Source organism: Polypterus senegalus, chromosome 9 (genome assembly GCF_016835505.1).
Source record: "Polypterus senegalus isolate Bchr_013 chromosome 9, ASM1683550v1, whole genome shotgun sequence".
Lineage (NCBI taxonomy): Eukaryota > Metazoa > Chordata > Cladistia > Polypteriformes > Polypteridae > Polypterus > Polypterus senegalus.
The window spans coordinates 95,578,545-95,600,102 of record NC_053162.1 but is presented as its reverse complement, the minus strand read 5'-3'; the positions used below and the strand labels follow the sequence as shown (position 1 = coordinate 95,600,102).

Here is a 21,558-nt window from a genome sequence, read left to right as displayed (position 1 = left end):
GTCCACCTTGTGCATTCTTGTTATTCTAGTGTTACAAATTCTGTATATGCGCAGTCAGTCTTAACCAAGGAAGTGTTTTTTCTGATAATTTTATATCACTAACATAACTTTAGCCTTATACAGATACAGATCTATAGATCAGTCAATCATACACATATTTAAGATTTTTATACAATTTAAGAATGTACTGTATATAGCACCCCTTTATTTTCTGTCTAGTATTCACATATTGTCTAAGTTGAACAAATTATTCTGCACAACCTGTGAACTTACTATTAACTCTGGTGATTTTCCATGTCTTTTCAATTCCGACTTGCTTGCCTAGCTCAATTTTGAATGGATCTGTGTTGGGGCTGATGTCATTGTCTTTGCCTTCTAAAATTACAACATTAAGGTCTTTTGAGTCCTCGCAGACCTTTGCTGTTGTAGGATGGACGTATGGCGCATTGTCATTCTCATCTTCCAGATTAATGACCAGTGTTCCAGTACCAGTTGCAATGGGGTTGCCTGCAGAATAAAAGAGACATGTTTGTAACAAAGGGCAAAAGACAATTAAATCTTTTAACAGTGCTTGACGATGACCAATGAATAGCATCAAGTAAACCAAGCTGAAAAAGTTAAGAGTGAGGGAAATCAAAAATGACCACTCATTACAGTGTCGAGTTTCCTAGGGAGAAATAGTGCTTACCTAATTATCAAAGAATTAATTTTTTATATGGTAACAAATTCAGACAAAAACTTTACTTGAAAAGTACATTCAAAGGAAACAAGTTTAAGAGCACACAGAAAATCCAGAAAGAAGATTTGTTCTTCAGCATTTCAAAATGGAGAATGACATCCCGTGTTCCACATACCTTTCACTGTTAAAAATGAATGCTCGTGTTCATTGTAGCTATTATATGTGCAAAAAGCTATTGACATTTACAAAATTGTTATCCGACAATTGTTTGAGAAAGTTCTTTTTACATTTCTTGTGCCTTACTGAGGGTCAAATAGCCCATGTATCATGAATCTTGAGGCAATTTCAGGGTTATAATTTGTATGAAACAGCCAAATTTCTGAGGACAACATTCTGTCATTATTATCACATACATAAATTGGTTTGAAGCTATCAATAGACTAATCACATTTGCCTGTGAAAGACCATGTTTTTGGGGTTCTGTGGTATATCAATTTACTGTACAAGAGATTTTCTGAAAATACCATAACTATATAGTCATTATCAGTGCCAAAAACTCTACCAACCAAAACAGGATGAGCAGTAACAGATCTAGTCATACTGTATAAATAAAAATAAAAGTTGTAAATATATAACTATTCAAGAGTGCTGATATTCAATTCAAAAAGTATCTGATATCATCTGACTTGGTATTTTATAACCTTCCTATTGCCAATTGTCATATTCCAAATTGATTTTATTAAAGAATAAATAAGAAAAAATACTGACAGATATCACTAAAATAAAATATTATCTCAAAATATTACTGTTGATGAACCACTTTTCCCTATTTTGTAGATAGAGAATTTTATCTTTCTCAAACATTTCCTCATAATTATTGAAAAAATCTATAATCTCTTCAGAAATCAATGTTGACAACAAGAAGACATAACTCAGCTTGTCTTAGGATAATTTTGTTCTTCTTTAGATTATCTGCATCACAAAATTTTTAATATTTCAAAATGTTTCAATTTACATACTGAAAGATGTATCTTTGAACTTTCCATTTCTGATAACCATAAGGAAGTTGCCAGAGTCACTGAATTGAAAAATTATATTTAAATCACTGCAGCTATTCTGAGCAATTTAAGATTCATGAAATTGTGTTAGTGTCCTGTGAAATTTGTCTCCCTTAAGGATTACGATACAAAAAAAAAACTATAAAATGCTGCCCCACTTCTGACTGCTTTTATTTTTCCATTTCATGTCGTTGAGCTTTTGTATGAAACTTAAGACTGCACATAATTTCTGTTTTGCAAATTTCATCATGAACCACAGTGTTGGCTGGCCACATCAACGTGCTGCTGATGCTTATTTTCACTCTTAGCAGGATGGAGTGATCTCAGCATTGTAAATGCAAATTACTTCAGTATCCATTTGGTGTGACTCTTTTCTGTACCAATTTCCTCTTGACGGAATCATGTAAACGCATGACAAATATGGGTTTATACACTGTATACAGTATCATGGATATTTAACAGTATATCTCAGTGTTACAGAGTATTTTTAACAGTGTAGCTTTAAGCCATTAATCCAATTCGGAGTGCACTACAAAGTCTTTCACAAAGTGACAGCTCCAGTATAAAACTTGGATTTAGTAAACATGTCTCTTGGAATTATGTTAACATTTTAGAAAGCATACACTATATTAAGTGTTATTTTCGAAGGACCTTATAAATGTTTCTCCGTTTTCTGCAGAATTCATTAAAAAAAACTGTCACTTTTTAAATGAACTATTTCTTTCATCAAGAGGTTTGACTGTATAATAGAATGTATGCATTCTGACAAATTTTGACAAATCTTGACACTTTGTTTTTATATCTGGGCTTTACAGATGTTTCCCAAAGAAACAAAGATCTGCATCATTTTGCTGTCCATTTATAGAAAGCTTAATTTCCAGATTTTATTTCAACAGTCCAATTAGGAATAATTGGGCAGCCTTTTTTAAACCCTGCTGCCAATAGAACTTGTCATGTCTGTCTAGTTGTAAGGTGTCTCATGACAGTAAGTCGTAGCTTTCTTTTAAATCTTTGACGGGCGACAGAAAAGCACAATTGAAATAAATAATCAGAAATAGGATCCAATTTCATCACTTACATTCATAAGTTAAAAAAAAAACAAAAACAAATAAACAACTTAAATCTATCAGAATATAAAGTTTTGGAATCACAAAGTTACAGTAAAAGGATCTGGAGAGGATGGCATGACTGAAACTCCATAATTAAACAGAAGATTCCTTATTCATTTTCTATTTAAACACAACAGATTGTAATTATCTAGTAGCAGCTGTGCAAGACAGGCCAAGGAAGAAGCCTATTTGACAGTTCTCTTGCTGTACCCCAATCCTCGACCATGTGGCAACAGAAGGCTGATAAATAAGGGTGACTTGGAGGGCACCAGGGAGTTGAAGGACTGATGTGAGTCACTGGAAAAATAATGTACACAAAGTAAGAGCAGTGCCAAAGCAATACTATTTGGTATTTCACAAGTGCAGGTTGAAGCTACTGTAAGTATGACCAACAAAATAGTAACAGTAGTAGTATATCTGCTGACCATGGTGATGAAACAGCAGCTACTGTAAGTTATCAATACAGTGGACAGTCTACAATGCTTGGGGTCATGAGCTACTGTATGAGTAATAGGTGAAAAGAATGAGATTAGGGGTACATGCAGTCTAAATTAGGATAGTTTGCAGGGCTGCTGAGATCATTATTTGTTAAAGTGGCAGAGATTAGCAAAATGAGGAAACCTTGGAGAACAACCAGCCCCTGATTATCTGAACTGAGCCAGTTGATGTGGTTTAGGTAGTTACGGTACTTGATCAAGCACTTCCACATTTGGGGGAGGGAGTATTTCCAGTCAGAGAATGTAAAGGTTAAGAAAAGTTACATTTTTGCATTTATTTATAACTGGGCAGGAACAATAATTTCATTGGGATTCAATGCAGTTGTAATTTTCTAATTGTATATAACCTCCTTAAAAAGACAAAACTGACTAAAAAACATCTATTTCCAAATTTAAAATGTACTTCAATGCAAAATATGCGCATCAATCTGACTTTAACTATAGTATATGTCAGTGTATGCCTGTTGTAATTACACACGAAATTCACATTATCGGAATGACAGCACACAAGAGGTCAAACTTTAATTATAAAGCCCAATTAAAACAGCCTAAACTGAAACAAAATGCTGTACATATAACAAAGCTACAATCACAACCAACAATGCAATACAATGCAGTTTATTTTATATAGCCCAAAATCACACAAGAAGTGCAGCAATGGGCTTTAACAAACCCCCAGCCTTGACTTTCTAAGAAGACAAGGAAAAAACTCCCAAGAACCCTTGTAGGGAAAAAAATGAAAGAAACCTTGGGAAAAGCAGTTCAAAGAGAGATCACTTTCCAGGTTGTGTGGGTGTCAAAAAAGGGGGTAAATACAATACAATACACAGAACAGAACACAAGTAATCCTCAATCTATCTCTATATATAATTCACTAAGGCAAGACACCCATGGAAAGGCAAGACAACCATGGAAAGCACGCCAGAAGGGGCATGGATTCACTAAGCCGCTGACAAGTAAGACGCCTATGGCGCACGCAGGGAGGAGCCACGGCCACCAACTCCAAGACCATTGGACACGACGACAACTCGCAGAGCCACGCCCACCAACTCAGGCGCGACGACACAGAAAGAACGGCGTCATTTATATTCGTCTGTCGTAGAGGCCTCACGTTCCTCCGAGCCACCTTGATTACTCATAGAGGCATGTTTCTCGCGGAGGTGAGTCGCCATATGCAGCGTGTAAAACAGTTTGCGAGGGGTATCCCATGGGATCCTTAAAACAATCCTTTACAACTGAGGTTAAAACACAATGAAGTAAGCAGTCTTTAAAAACCGAGTTTTCGGTTACAACGCACGACCGCGTGCACCATAGCAAACTGTTAAACACGTTTCATACAGCAATTCGCATCCGAGACAAATATGTGTCTTCTTCACTCACGGACAATTGTATGTTGCTCTCTCCAGAGTTCCATCTTTTCATTCACTTTCTGTTGTATCCTCAAACCCTCCCTTTTTAGACAATTGTGTCTTTCCAGAAGTGTTCAACCATCAATAAATAATTATGCGGCGTTTGTTATGCCGCAGGTTCACTATTGTGTTGTATTTTGCTCTCTCCGGAGTTCCATCTTTTTATTCACTTACTGTTGTATTCTCACACCAACCCGTTTTAGACAAAAGTGTCTTTCCAGAAGTGTTTAGCATTCAATAAATAATTATGCATGAGATTGAGCGTGTGTCTACCCGGCGCATATGGAGGAATATTTCGGACAAAATTAAATAAATAAATGAGCAAATAAATAAAAGTACAGTGAAATGTGAGCATAAATAAATAAATGTGTCATGAAATGAGTGCCTAAATAAATAAATATGTCATGAAATGAGAGCATAAATAAATAAATGTGTCACAAAATATGTTTTTTGTTGCTTGTTTATTTAATTTTGTCCATAACATTCCTCCAAACCATCATGAAATATGACTTGAAATAAAACTGTCACTTTCACTCGTCAAAGTTGAGAGGGTGGGCTGTAACACACCCTATAGTTATTGATTGGTGAATCGATAGCACAAGAATTAATTAGAAAAATGCTTACTACTGCCGATGAAATGGATTCTACTGAAGATATTATGTATTTCAGAGAGAGAATTGAAGATTTATCGGAAGAAATTGCAATGTTGTTACAATGTTTGCCACTGATCTGAGTTGTAAAGTTGTTTGAAAAAGTAGCTGCGAATATGCACCTGACTTTATACTCGTAAAACAAGGGTCAAATTCCATGTCAAAGTACCTAAACTAATACAGCCGTATATCAAACTGGCTCATTCGCCTTGTGATTGTCTTCTTCGATACACCATATAGATCTGTAATCGGTTGTACTTTTAAACCGCATAGCAGAAAGTAATAATAATAATAATAATATATAATACATTTTATTTGAAAGCGCCTTTCAGAACACTCAAGGACACCGTACACAGTAAAAATAATAATAAAAGTAAGAAAATAAAAAGCAGGCAAAAGAGCAGGTAATTTACAAGATCATAAAACATAAAACATAAAACAGTTCCAAGATAGGAAAATGGAGAAAGTTATGTGGGATAAGCTATTTTGAATAGGTGAGTTTTTAGTCTAGACTTAAAAAGAGAGAAAGGTGATGTTTCTTATTTCAGGAGGTAGGAAATTCCAAAGTCGAGGAGCAGAGCAACTGAAAGCCCTGCTCCCCATAGTGGCAAGACGGGGGACAGGGACAGAGAGAGAAAGAGAAGAAGAGGATCTGAGACACCGAGATGGGATGATGATCTGTACCAAATCAGAGAGATATGGAGGAGAGAGATGATGAATAGCCTTAAATGTATACAGAAGTATTTTAAAATTAATGCGATATTTGACCGGAAGCCAATGGAGCTTCTGGAGAACAGGGGTGATGTGGTGAATAGAAGGGGTCCTGGTGATAATACGGGCAGCAGAGTTCTGAACACGTTGAAGCTTATGAATTGATTTTGAGAAAGACCAAAAAGAAGTGAATTACAATAATCAAGCCGAGAAGTAACAAGGCTGTGAACAAGAATGGCAGTGGCCTGTGGAGTAAGAAAGGAACGGAGATGATTAATGTTACGCAACAGGAAATAAGCAGACCGAGTGACATTATTGATGTGTGAATTAAAAGACAGAGTACTGTCAAGGATGACACCCAAACTTTTCACACATGGGGAAACAGAGACCGGCAAGTTATTGATAGCAATAGAAAAACTATTAGTTCTGGTTAATGTTGATTTAGAGCCTACCAGGAGAAGCTCTGATTTATTGCTGTTGAGTTTCAGAAAGTTAAAAGAGAACCATGTATTTAGTTCAACTAAACAGAGAGTGAGGGAGGATGGGGGGAGAGCAGAATCAGGTTTGGTGGACAGATAAAGCTGGGTGTCATCAGCATAACAGTGAAACTGAATATTATATTTACGAAAAATATATCCAAGCGGGAGAAGGTAGATAATGAAAAGAAGGGGCCCCAGGACAGATCCCTGGGGGACGCCAGTGACCAGAGGAAAGGACTGAGAAGTGAATGATTTCAATCGAATAAACTGAGTACGATCAGACAAGTATGATTTGAACCAGGCTAGAGGAGTATGAGAGAGACCGATTGAGACTAACCTACTAAGTAGAATGGGGTGAGAAATAGTGTCAAAAGCTGCACTTAGATCCAAAAGAATAAGAATGGAAAGTAAACCGGAGTCAGCTGCCATAAGGAGATCATTGGTTATTTTTATAAGTGCTGTTTCAGTGCTATGAAAGGGGCGAAAGCCAGACTGGAACCGTTCATACAGATTATTATTAGTTAAATATGAGTGGATCTGTGCAGCAACTATCTTTTCGAGAATTTTTTAAATGAATGGTAAATTTTTTTCAATATTGGGGTGATGGCAGCAACTTTGAAAGAAGTAGGAACAGTTCCAGTGGTAAGTGAAGAATAAATGATAGCTGATATGAGGGGAAGCAAGGAGGGTAAACAAGCTTTAACCAGAACTGTAGGAATGGGGTCGAGCTGACAAGTAGAAGGTTTTGACTTACAAATGAGATCTGAGATATCAGTGACAGAGGGAAGTTGGAAAGTAGAAAAACAGTGTGATTACAAAGGGAAAACTACAAGAGACATCAGAGGGCAGATCTTGGTGTATTTTGTGAATTTTCTCAATGAAGAATAACATTAGAGAATCACAAAAGGAAGATGAGTAGAGGTGGGCAGGTAAAAAATCTGGTGACCTGAAAGAAGAATTGAACAGTGAAAACAGTAACTTGGGAGAATCCTCATTTAAACGAATAATGGTAGAGTAATATGCAGATTTAGTTTGGTTAATACACTCCTTATAATACAAAGCATGATTATTAAACATTTCCTTATGGATAGTAAGACCAGTTTTCTTATAGAGACGTTCAAGCCGTCAACCTTTTGCTTTCAGAAGCCTGAGTTTAGATGTAAACCAAGGTGCTGACAGAGAGAATAATACAGATTTGGTTTTTAGTGGAGCAACAGAATTTAAAATACTATTGAGACTATTGTTTTAATAGGTAACCAAATCCTCTTGGGTGAACAAGTCATTAAAATGCAAAAGACTAGAGAAAGCAGAAGAAAGGATATCAGGATTAATTTTCTTAATATTCGAAAAGAAATGGTTCGAGGGATCTTGGTTATAGAAAAGGTCATTTTGACATTGAAAGAAAGAAGAAAATGATCAGAGAATAACAGTTCATCAGCTTTGCAGTTGAGAGGAGTAAGTCCAGAGCAACAAACTAGGTCCAAAGTATGACCTTTAGTATGAGTGGGAAAGTTTACATTTTGTTTAAAATCCAAGCTATCGAGGCAAGATGAAAAGTCTTTGGTAAGAGGATGATTACTATTGTCCATATAAATGTTGAAGTCTCCCAGTAGTATTATATTAGGAGAAACAGTAGCCAAGTGGGACAGCAGATCAGTAAAATCACTTATAAAAACAGAAGTAGACTTTGGAGGGCGGTAAATAACAGCAATAACAGTTGGAAGAGGACCTGAGAGTTGACAAACAACGGATTCAAAAGAACTGAAGACAGGTACAGATAACGGTGAGACTTTCCAATTCTCACGATAAATTACCGCGAGACCTCCACCGCGGCCGGACTCACGAGGTTGGCAGGTGTAAACAAACCCCGGGGGAGTGGAGTCGTTGAGCTGCGAAAAGTCATTGGGCTGTTGCCACGTCTCAGTCAAAAACAAAAAGTCAAACTTACGGTCGGTGAGGAGATCCTGGACGAGATGTCCCTTGCTTGTAAGCGAGCGGATGTTAAGCAGACCGAAGTTGACACCGGTGCTGTCAGACTGAACAGAAGTGTTAGCCGACCCGGTCAAGCTGGCTAAAACGCTGTGGTTAACAGCCCTGTCAGAAATCCGTGAAGAGTGACGAGAAGTAGACCAGAAGGATGGTATTGGTTTAGAGTTGTCATGGTGAAAGTTCCGGCGAGAGCCCCGGTGGATGTACTTTCGGCGAAGGAGGGGAGCGGTGTCCGGGTGGAGAAGTAGCACAGCCGGCGGTGGAACAGCCAGATGAAAACGAAGTCAAAGAAGTTCGTCAGCTGTATACTGGTAAAGTCCAGCACCAGGTCGAAAGACCAACGACATAAAAATCCAAACCCGCACAAGCAGTATGCAAATCCTGCCAGGCCCCATCACAGACAAACACACCGGTAAGCCAAGCAGCCAGGTAAATGAATCCGTGGGAAACCACAGCCAAAACAAACAGGCAAGATGAACTAGACCCAAAATACTCAGACACTTGCAAAATCGCCAGATCGCCAACAGTGTCGATATAAGATGAAAGGGATTAAGATTGTTAATATATATATATATATATATATATATATATATATATATATATATATATATATATATATATATATATATATATATATATATAAAAATAAATAAAATAGAGAAATAAAAGGATACCGTGAGTAGCGGCAGCAAGTCGCGCCAGCGTTCACTCACCGGAACCGGAACTTGCGACACTTCTGCCACACTGGGGCGTGTCAAAAGTCTTCTATTGACTCAGCTGGAATGTCAAAAGATGGACGTCCAGAGCAGGGGACTACGTCACCTGAACTGGAGCGTTGTTCAATATTTTCAAAAATAGTTTCATCTATATCGGAGTCTAAAAGGGCCTCCAACATTGCAATTTCTTCCGATACATCTTCAATTCTCTCTCTGATATACGTAATATCTTCGGCAAAATCCATTTCATCGGCAGTAGTAAGCATTTTTCTAATTAATTCTTTGCTATCGAATCACCAATCAGTAGCTAGAGGGTGTGGTAGAGCCCACCCTCTCAACTTTGACGAGTGAGAGTGAGAGTTTTATTTCAAGTCGTATTTCATGATGGTTTGGAGGAATGTTACGGACAAAATTAAATAAATAAATAAGCAACAAAAACATACTCCGTGATACATTTATTTATTTATTTATTTATTTGCGCATTTATTTATTTATTTATTTAACTTTGTCCGAAATATTCCTCCATACATGAGTGGGCAGTACATACTGAAAGAGAATTTAGCAGACTGGCATGACGGAGGGAGCTGAATGGACGTCCTTCTCCTCTCCTCCCGTTCCACACTCCGCGCCGTGCTCCCCCATCCCTCCGTCTGGCAAGAGAAGACGCGATTGCGGTCCGCCAGCTTTCAGTCACGGACGATTGTGTGTTGGTTCATTCCGTGCATTGCTACAATGTTGCTTTTCTTGCTGATTTATTACATTACCGATTTTTCAAATGTTAATTTTCTCCCTCTGTTTAAAAATCATTAAAAAACCGGCCTGATTATGCGGCGTATGGTACGCCGCGCGTTGGCTAGTAGAATATAATAGTGCAATAGAAATCAGTTTTGGTCTCCAGGCTACAAAAAGGACATAGCAGCACTAGAAAAGGTCCAGAGGAGAGCAACTATGCTGATTCCAGGGCTACAGGGGATGAATTATGAAGAAGGATTAAAAGAGGTGAGCCTATACAGTTTAAGCAAAAGAAGATTAAGAGGTAACAATGATTGTAGTGTTTAAAATTATGATGGGAATTAGTACAGTGGATTGAAACTGTTGTTTTAAAATTAGTTCATAAAGAACACGGGGACAGAGTTGGAAACTTGTTAAGGGTAAATTTTACACAAACATTAGGAAGTTTTTGTTTACACAATGAAGACAGACACTTGGAATAAGCTACCAAGTAGTGTGGTAGACAGTAAAACTCGACTTGGTGTTTTTTTGGAAGAAATAACTGGATAGGACTGCCGAGCTTTGTTGGGCTAAATGGCCTGTTCTCCTCTAGATTGTTCTAATGTTGTAATTACAGATGAGCTACAGTAAGTCGATTAACATTAAAACAGTCATATTGCAATGTGCAAATTGTTAATAACTTGTCATGGAGATGTGAAAGAGCCCAAGTGAGTTTCATTCCCCTCAGCCACAAATGGAAATTTCAGGTGCTGTAGGAATGCATACACTGAAGGATTGGAAAAACAAGGTCTACTCTGAATCCCTGTAAATTATGACTCATGATTATGGAAGCCCACTCCATTCGGATCACAATTCAGGTGGTTCGTCATGCAGTGGGTGCGTCAACGCACTATCAGCACATGTTCCCAACCTCAACCTCAACCTCAACCTGATGATAGGACTGGGACATGATCAAAACCTTCATTCCATAGATCAGGACCTTTGGGTTTCTACATTGCAGACCAGTGCCAATGGTAGTGCTATACTCTGGGATGGATTTTCAGAGTATGTACTGGCCTCCTTGATACAATGAGAAATTTGAATGTCAAGGAGATTTAAAACCCCCTTGAATTTAAGCATTTTTGAGCAACCGCCCACTAAGCTGCATATTAGCAGTCTGAGCAAGATAATGCCTAACTTACAAACCTATGGAAATCTTAGGATTCTGCTTCATTACACAGTCCCCAGATCAACAAACTGTGGAATAAACTGTTCAGAGTATTGATCCACCAACAGCTAAGTGCCAGTAACTATGAACAAATCTGACTGAACTTAACATTTTGTTGAGATCCTTCTCTGATAAATACAGGCCAATATGAAAGTAAACAGGTAAATTTATGTAATAAAATGAACACTCAGTTTGTATTGTTATTTTTTCTTTCATTCTGAATAAACATATAAATTAATGGCTTACACAAAAGAGAACTGTTCATTTTATTTTTCAATTAGGCAATGAATGGAAATAAAGCACACTGTGATTGGCAGTTTGGTCTGTATGGCTTTTTAACTTGGTCACTATAATGTGTGAAAACTTCAAAGAATGCTGGGGACAACATACAGGTGTGCGGCTTGGTTTTGATGGAGGACTGAGATGCACAATATATTTGGCAAACAGGCTTAAAACCTTAAAAAGTTAGTAAATGAAACCATTCACACCCCTGCTCAACAAGCTAGAGTAACTAGTAATCTTTTCTTATTGACTACATTGCTGAAATTAAACCCTGGTTTTCTTCAAATTTTCTTAAATTAAACAGTGACAAAACTCAGGTTCTCCTCATTGGTATAAAATTATCATTATCCAAAGCCGATAATCTTTCATTTGTTATTGATAACTCCTTTGTTTCCCCTTCAACTCAGGTCAAGAGACTGGATGTCATCCTTGATAAAACGCTATCTTTATGAGATCACCCAGTCTGCTTACTTCCACCTACTTAATATTAATCACATCTGCCCCTCCCTCACTCCCCATATCACTGCCATCCTTATCCACAGTCTTGTTACTTCTCGTGTGGACTATTGCAATTCACTCCTCTTAAGTCTCTCTAATAAATCTCTCCATAAGCTTCAGCTGGTCCAGAATTCTGCTGCCCACATGATTACTCAAACCCCGTCTATTAATCATATTACTCTGGTCTTGCAGTGTCTTCATTGGCACTTGATTAAGATTTTAAAATTCTGCTGTTAACATTTATGACCATTTATAATGTTGTCCCTCCATATCTGTCTGTTGCCATTCCCTCCCGTAACCTTAGATCCTCCTCGATCCACCTGACCGCCCCTCTCACTCGTCTCACCACCACTGGGAGCAGAGCATTCAACCGTTCTACTCCCAAGCTCTGAAACTTGCTACCTACTGAGCTTAGAAATATTGAATCATTTTCAAATTTCAAATGTAAACTTAAAACCCATCTGTTTAAAATGGCTTTTTCTTTATGATTACAGTGGCTTTGTTTGGTTTTAACTTTATATTTTCTGTATTTTCTGATGTTTTAAGTTTTGTTCATAATGTGCTTTTTTATTTATTGTTTGTTTGGTGTCCTTGAGTGCTTAGAAAGGCACCTTGTACAGGGTGGCCCATGAAAAAGTAGCCCACCTTCCTGCCAGAATGGCGCGCCGATTGACTACCCTCATCACGAAAGCTGTGTAGACGTAGTGCAAACGTGTGAGTACGAGCTGAGTGACGTATTCCATTCCACAAAGAATCATTTTCAGCACTTTCTGTAAAGAGTGAGTAAAGATTTTTGCATTTCAAGTTCTTTCTTTATGGAAGGGTGCCTTTTTTCACCAGGGAGGCGGGCTACTTTTTCGTGGGCCACCCTGTATAAATAAAATGTATTATTATTATTATTACTTGTGAGTTAATTCAATTCAAACAGGACCTTATCAATTCATCAAAGCATCTACTTAATTCCTCAGCTAAGATGACATGGCCTCCTGAGGAAATGTCACAGCACTATTTTTTTCCCCAAAATTAACATTATCTTTATATAAGATGAGCAATACACCACACTCATTTTTTTCAAAGGAAAAACAAAAAGCAAATCTTGGCTTCATATTTGTAATGATTTAATACAGTGGAACCTCGGTTTGCGAGTAACTTGGTTTACGAGTGCTTTGCAAGACGAGCTAAATTTTTTAATAAATTATGACTTGATAAACAAGCGATGTCTTGCAATACGAGTAGTATGGATACACTTTGTCTGCTGAGTGTCATGTGATCACAACTGAGCTGATGGTTCTTCTCCCTTCTTATCTCTCTTGCTCGTGTCTCTCTCTCTATCTCTCCTTATCTCTCTCGCTCGAGTCTCTCTATCTCTATATCTCTCTTGCTCGCACGTCTCCCTTTCTCTCTCCTTATCTCGCTCGCTTGCTCGCACATCTCTCTCTGGCAATCGTCTCCTATTCTCCGTCTGAGTCTGCGTGCCTCACTCATATAGTCAACATCCGTACGAGCGTATACTGTTTACTACAGCATTGTGACTGTGTGTGTGCGCTCGTACATGTGTGCTGTGAAGTGCGAGTCCCCGTCTTGCGCCCCAAAACTAGAAGCCGAGTCTCAGTACTTTAACAACACCAGCTTTATTCAGCTTGAAATAGCAACAGCGCGGTTATTTATTGTAGCGGGATCTTTATAATGTTCCTTGTATCACCCATTGACGGCAGGCGCTTATAGCATGTCCGCGATCTTTTTGGATACGCTTATATGGCAAACTGCTACAGCAACTGCGATTTCTTTGGGACACTCTTCCACGTGTTGTCCCGCTGGGTGGAATCCCACAAGAGTTTAGAAACTCACTCACACCAGCCATGATTCTTTTTAAAGGTAAAGTGCAGGTTAATTTGTTTTATGTATTTTTACTTTATATTTTGTATTAATCATTTTTATATGAATAGTTGTGGGTTGTGGAATAATTCATCCGAGTTTCCATTATTTCTTATGAGGAAATTCATTTTGATATATGAGTGCTTTGGACTGCGAGCATGTTTCCGGAATGAATTATGCTCGCAAACCGAGGTTCCACTGTACTTGTAATGTGATTTTAAAGGCCTAAATTAGTGGCATTGTGCATGGTGTTTTTTCCATATATGCTTCATGGTTGCATGCAGCCAGTAAATGCAAACAGGATACATGCTGTACATTCATTCTCGCCATGTGCCTCCCGTGAAATGCAGCAACACCAACAAGTCATATAGAAAAATTGTGCAGCTGCAGTGACTCCATCTGGAAAGGCTGAATTTTAGGGGAACAGTTTCCATGCTGCTCAGTAAAGTGAATTGCAAAGAGAGTAAACAGACAATTGCATTGTAAAAGTAGTTTGCACAGAAATGCTTTTAATTTCTAATCAAATTTTTGTGTTCACATCAGGCATATTTCCAAAAAAAAAAGGAATGACAAAAATATTCTGTTGATAAGCAGACAAAACTTTTCAAAATAGGAAAGGCAAAATTCAAAAGGGGTAAAAAGAATTTCACTGGTGAAAACATCAAAAGAGAAAGACTTAACAAACACTTTTTTATGTTTCTATCACTCTAAATCATGTAACTGCTGCATAACAGGTGTGGCCAAGCAACAAAACACTACTGAAAATACGTATTAAAAGCTTCAATGTGTGTCCAATGTTTCCATTACTTAAAATTCAGTGATGTGCGATTCAAACAATACCAGTCAGGTGAGTCATTGCTGCAATAGGTTGAAATCCAATAAATATAAAGGTCAATTGTTTTGTATGAAGATGTATTATGCTGACCTCTGGATGGCCAAACAAGAATTAGTTTTCATTCTGAAATTTTTTTATTGAATTTATTCAATAAAATCTGCAGAATCCAAGCCCAAAGTATTGTTGGATGACTGTTGCTTTATAGAAAAAATGGCCTGATTGGTGTTTAAGTGCCACAGCAGAAGAAAATGACACCCAGTGCCAGTGCTGCTTGCTTCACTCTGCTTAACTGTTGGCTGAATGTGAGGTTGTATCTGTGTGTGAAAGAATCATCCTATGCATGGATAAGGATAGCTATATGTAAGTTCATTTTGTATCTGATACTTAAAGGACAAACAATTTACATAACTTATCTTGCTTTCTTTGGAGGTTTAGCTGAATAGAGGCAACTACATTCAAAGTTTGACACTTCTGTACAAAGTGTGCTGAACTGAATTCTATCTACTGTATCTATCTAGTCAGTTGCTTTTACACTGGTAATGACTTCTAAATTTAACACCTTATAATAATTTTTCATGTATTGGATAATCATACATTTCATTTTGTTATTTTACAATGTATTCCTTATTTATTTTTGGAAATTACCTTCTGATGGTGCAGGATAAATCAAAATTGACTAAATAAGCTTAGTGAAGTTAAGGACATGACTCAAGAGAGTGATATTAGATAAACAAGGAAAACAAATCTAAATTCAGGAAGAAAGACCAATGCCAGGTTCATATGTGAAAACGGAGAAGAACATAACAAATGAGTCTATTTAAATAACAAGACTCAGTCGTGTTCAGTGGCATCACCAGAGGAGTGTGGTCCACAACGGGTGTTACCATTAGAGGGGGTGTCACCCAAATGACTGTCTATACATTTTCTGTGTACCAAGGCCCACCCAGCAATGAAACAATTAAATGTCTGCAGGCTGAAATCACAAAGAACCCCCTCCTCCCAACTCCTTGGGCTGAAATCACCAAGGGAGACCACCCACACCTGTAACACCAAAATGAAACAATTGAGTGAGTGTCAATGCTACATTAATAATGGGAATTACCAAACTAAATTAAATGGCCATGTGTCTGCACATTGTTTGAAATGTGAGAAACTCTCTGCTACGGAGCTCTATTTATCAAGTCATCCAGGGCCCTTTGGGGTCATAATCCAGCCTTGTTTTTTATCGCACTGGGCAACACCATCCATAGTGATGTCATAGGGAGTGAGCACTAAAAAATAAAGTGTGGTAGTGAGGCAGCAATGTGTACTGAGCTCTGGCTGTTTAGGAGACTTCTTTACCTCACGTTACAGGTCTGAGCATGTGAACACAAAAACACAAAGGACGGTTTTTAACCAAATCTAAATGAAATTCACAGCTTTGATAAACGCAGTCAGAAGAAAGAAAAGCAGAAAAGGAGAGATTAGTCTGGTACTGGCAAAAAAGAGGTTAGATTTCCTAAATGTGTCATTTTCACCGTATGTTTTAAAACTATAAAAAATATTCCCTTCTCTGTATTCATTGAATAAAATTGCTTAACTTAATTACACTGTAGTGGATTTTTTGACCAATGTGATTGAATATATTTTTAACAAAAAATGTGTTAGAATTCAACACATTTTATTATTATCGTGTTAATAAAATAAAATAACTTTTTAAAATCCATCCATCCATCTTCCATCCCGCTGAATCCAAACACAGGGTCACGGGGGTCTGCTGGAGCCAATCCCAGCCAACACAGGGCACAAGGCAGGAACCAATCCTGGGCAGGGTGCCAATCCACCGCAGTTTTTAAAATCCTGTAATGTAATATAACTTTAAATGTATTTGCAGTGTATAGATATTTGAGTTAGCAATGTAAATCATTTCATCCATGTAAGAATTTTAAGCGTTTTGAACGGCTGAAAATATCTTTCAACTTAAATGTATTCTGGGTCTCCAAGTAAGATTTATAATAAATCCATGTATCCATTTACAGTAAAACTGGTCACAGGCAGTAAAGAGGAGACTGCGGTGCAGTGGATTTGTTCCCTATTAGTTAATACCATGGAGGAAACATATCCAAAGTTCACAGCCGGTTTGATGCTTACTTGACACAGATTTTTTTCTTTAACTGGAAAATAATTTTGACATTGAAATAATAGAAAACCATTAGCCAAACTTATAAGGTAATAATCTGTTCAACCATCCATTTGCCTGGCCATTATTAGTTACTGCATTTATCATTTAAGGGTTATAGTGCACAATAAAATAAATTTTACTTTTAGTTTTAATTTTAGTCAATAATACAGTTAATATTCAGAAATACCTAATGTCTGCACAAACTAAATAAGGTGTTAATTTGTAAATATAAACAACTCTAATTACAATAGTATGTATAAATATGATTGGGAGGAATTAACTAATAGTTTTAATATCCATCCATCCATCATCCAACCTGCTATATCCTAACTACAGGGTCATGGGGGTCTGCTGGAGTCAATCCCAGCCAACACAGGGCACAAGGCAGGAAATAAACCCCAGGCAGGGTGCCAGCCCACCGCAGTAGTTTTAATATTTGAATTCAAAATATAACTTTTAGATTTAAAGGAAATGGCTCATTTATTATTAATGTTTAAAACTACTTTATACTGCTGGCTTAGGAGATAGTACCCTTCTAGTAAAAACTGAAGTACTGTATGAATTCATCTTTTACCATATAGATATGTGTAACTTCATTGGACGCAGGCGAACTGCATCTTTTCTTTGCCCATGTGTAAAAGGTGGGAGATAGGGTCCCTACAACATTTTTCAGAGAAAATGGATATGCCAACTTTAACTAACAAAATGGATAAATATGTGATTTAATGTACTGTATGTTGTACACTCTATATTATTATTAAAGAGCCTAGATATTATTAGATTTTAATTATTTTGTGTCCTTGGAATTCTATCGTACCTGGCAATATACAGGGTCTATCTTTTTTGGGTGGACTATTACATTAAAACATATACAGTATTAGAGACAGGGCCTATCAAGCCAGGTTTTGCACTTTTGACACAATTTATTTTATTCCTGTGTAAGGTGGCTGAACCAAACAGACCACACCACCCTATGGTCACCTACTTCTTCCTACTCTTCCTGGAGAAATATGAGTCTTAGATATGCCTCTTCACAGAAGACTGGCCCTCTCATACCTTCCAAGGGAGGCATTAAAAGGTCAACTTCACTTAACAGGAATGTCTTAGTCCCAAAAAGCAGTGATTCTACTTTGAGGTCCCCCAGTATTGCTGAGCTTCTCAATCCACCATGGGAAATTAGCCCTGCAACCCTGCTCAGGAACAATATTTTGGCTACTTTTAGTTGCTATCTTATTTTTTATTTTTTAACTACCTAGAGTGCCCATAGGAGAGGGTAGAAATGAAGACTGACTTGTAAATTAATCCATGGGTTCAGCTCCGTCTTCACTACCACAATCTGGTATAATACAGTATCTTTCAAAATATGGAAGCTGCAAAGATTCAATGGTCAATCTCACAATCACCTCTACCTTATTTGTAAACAAGACTCTGAAGTACTTGAACACACTAACTTCAGACAGCTGCTCACTTGTTTATTTAAACAAAATGAGAAAAAGTAATTGTTTTCTGTAGAGGACCATGGTCTTAAATTCAGAGATGCCAAATCTCATCCCAACTACATCACACTCAGCTGAAAACTATTACAGTGCATGGAGGAGATCACAGTCTGAGGAGGGCAAGTGAACATCATCTGCAAATAACAGATATGCAAATCTTTCAGTTTTCCAAACTGGACACTGACCCTAAGCCTCTGCTATGTTTTCATATCACGTGAATGAAAATCATGAACATGTAGAGGCATAAGACTCATGATTGGTGGAATCATACATATACACTTACTTGATTTATCATCAAGTACAGTATACTAATAAAATTCTTTTGTAATGAAAAAATAGAGACAGGATGGTGCATAATCTACTAAAAGATTCTACACATATATGTTATGCATTGTCATAACCTTTGTGTAAGTCCATACAGCATATGTAAATAAAATTCAAACATCTATGCAAGAACAAAGAGTTGGTCTACTATTCCAAAACCAGAATAAAATCCATGACCTGAGGTTCAGCTATTATACGGAGTCTCCGTTTTAGTACCCTGCATAGGCTTTCCCTAGGAAGCTGTGAAGTGTGGATTCCCACATAATTGTACTCTAACAGTAATGACCATTTAAACATATAACTGGAAAATACCCCATTGTCTCCTTTTTAAAACAAAAAATTAATAAAAGCATGGGCCAACACTCTATTCTATCAGTTTAGAGGCAATGTAACAAACTTCCACATAACATTGAAGGGATTTGTTAACCAAAATCATCCCAATATCCAGTGCTTTCAGTATTTTTGGCCAGATGTTAACTATCCCAGCAGCCTTGCCACTATGGAGCTTTTCATCTCAGCAAGATAGAGTAAGTTACAGAGATTGACCAAGCCCCTCCAAGCAGTGCTTCTGGCATTGTCTTCACCATGGTTTGGACGTTTTTCAAAATGTGCCTTCCACCTAACAATATTTCCCAAACCTACCTGAGAACAGCCATCGTGACACCCTGGCTAAACCTTTTCAAATCATTGAATCTTTTGCATAACTTGTTTGAAGCTGCCTGAAAGTCATTCTTCATGGATTCACTAAGCTCCAACTACATACATGAGCTTTTCTGTAGTTTTTGTGTTTTGGTCTGAGAGACTTCTGCTATATTTTTACAGAAGATCTTTTCTTTAATGTTAATAATGCAGCATATTTTTTTCGTTTATTTGAAAATGCTTTTGAACTGATTAACAACAAGTCTTTCTTAAAAGGTTTGTAAAATTATACTAGATTTGAAACATCTAAGATCATTCAGTCATTCTACTCGTAAATTATATTGTTGAAATAAAGTTTATGATTCTTAGGAATCTTAACTGAGAGAAGTGCAACATTAGGTTATCATGTTCAGTAAGATAGGGCTTATTTACAATAATTGCAATGACATGAATGTTTGGAAAATAATCTCCTTTTGTTGGTAAGTGGCAGCCTAACATCATTTGGCACTAGTTTATTTTGAGGAAAGAATACTATCACTTAGTTATCTTACAGCTGCAATCTGTTATCAGTAGTGTGTCATTTGAATAGTTTAGTTGACATTTCAAATGAGCATCACCCTACTTTTTCTTTTTAATGAGAAACTGAAGTGGGGTGGGGGTCTTTAGACCAGTGGTGGGCAAAGTCGTTCCTGGAGGGCCGCAGTGGCTGCAGGTTTTTGTTCCAACCCAATTGCTTAATAAGAAACACTTCTTGCTCAAGTAACATTTCTTGTTGTCTCACTTGTTAAGATTTTGAACCTTTATTCCTTATTTTTGCCTTAAACAGCTGTATTCATTCAGTTTTTATTTGCTCCATATTAGCAATAAGATACAAATGACAAAAGAAACCAGCATTTCTCCATTTAGCTTGTTTCCATTTACACCTGTGTGCATTTATTGTGCATTCTTTGGTTTAATTAAATACTTGGAAGGAAACTGAAGAGAAAAAAGTGAAGGACTGAGAATTGCCATTTTAGACTTCAGATATTTTGGATGATATCCTTAGAAAGGAAAAAAAAATCTAGGATATGAAAATGACCTGAAATGGCAGAGGTAAAGCACCAACAGGCCATGAAATGTAATTATTGACAAGGATTGTTTTCTAATTAAGCAACTGGGTTGGAACAAAAACCTGCAGCCATTGCGGCCCTCCAGGACTGACTTTGCCCACCCCCGCTTTAGACTGTTTACTTAGTCTCAATTCAATGACGTACAATGAACACATAATTGGAATTGGGAGGAAAATCCCAAGAGAGTAGGCAAGAAATAGGGTGGGACTGGAGAGAGAGAGAGAGGGAGAGAGAGAGAAAGAGAGCATGTGCTGATAACGTATTGCCGCAGCCACCACATGACAAACCAACCTGGACTGAGACCTGAGTGCAGTGGGTGACACCTCTGAAAGCCATTTAAATTTTCATGAGTCATTTGAACTCACAAAGCTAAAAGTGATTGGACAATGTGCAAAATAAGTCAGAATCAGTAGCAATTAATGAATACTGAGCATCCGTTAGCATGGGTGGAGTTTGACATTTAGGGTACGTGGGGAGGCTAACCATAAAAAGCAATTGCATTTTTTTTTTTTTAGGGTCCCAACCATATCGCTACATATTGACACCATATCCCACTATATTGTAATTTCATATTGCAAACAACATAAATTTTACACACATCAACACATTTAAAACTGTGAATTTATGAAAAAATGCATGTGTTCCATTGACAATATTGAAATGACAGAAAACTGTTTTCTTTCAGTCTGCTTAATGTACTTATAACAAAATAGGAAGGAAAATATATGCAATGACTAATACTCAGGTTCTCTAAGATAGTGTAACTGCTTCAAAAGATATGCAGGGTAGGTGTATTGGCAATCCTGGAGTGTCCCTGAAGTGTGTGTTTGTTCATTTTACAATGGACTAGTGTTTGTGTTCTGGACCTGATGTTTGCTGGGTTAGGCTCCAGTTTCCCTGTGCCCCTAGGTTAGATAAGTGGGTTCAGAAAACTGATGAATTGATAATAAGTTAAGGATTTTTCATTTTTTTACTTCATCAAAGGGAAATGTTTTGTTCATTAAATATTTTGTGATGAGGTTTACTCAGACACTGCACCAGTGCTTAAATGGGTGCCACAATCAGAAGGGCACAGATACATGTTTTAAGGGTGGGTGACATTC

General features: G+C 37.4%; 1 protein-coding gene across 1 annotated transcript in view; it reads right to left on the bottom strand.

Annotated features, from left to right (window-relative positions):
- cdh13 (cadherin 13, H-cadherin (heart)) overlaps positions 1 to 21,558 on the bottom strand; it is a 1,331,220-nt gene that overhangs the window by 42,006 nt on the left and 1,267,656 nt on the right. Inside the window, exon 12 of the mRNA XM_039763495.1 lies at positions 274 to 507. Coding sequence (XP_039619429.1) covers positions 274 to 507 — 234 coding nt within the window. The remainder of the gene's footprint in view (positions 1 to 273; positions 508 to 21,558) is intronic.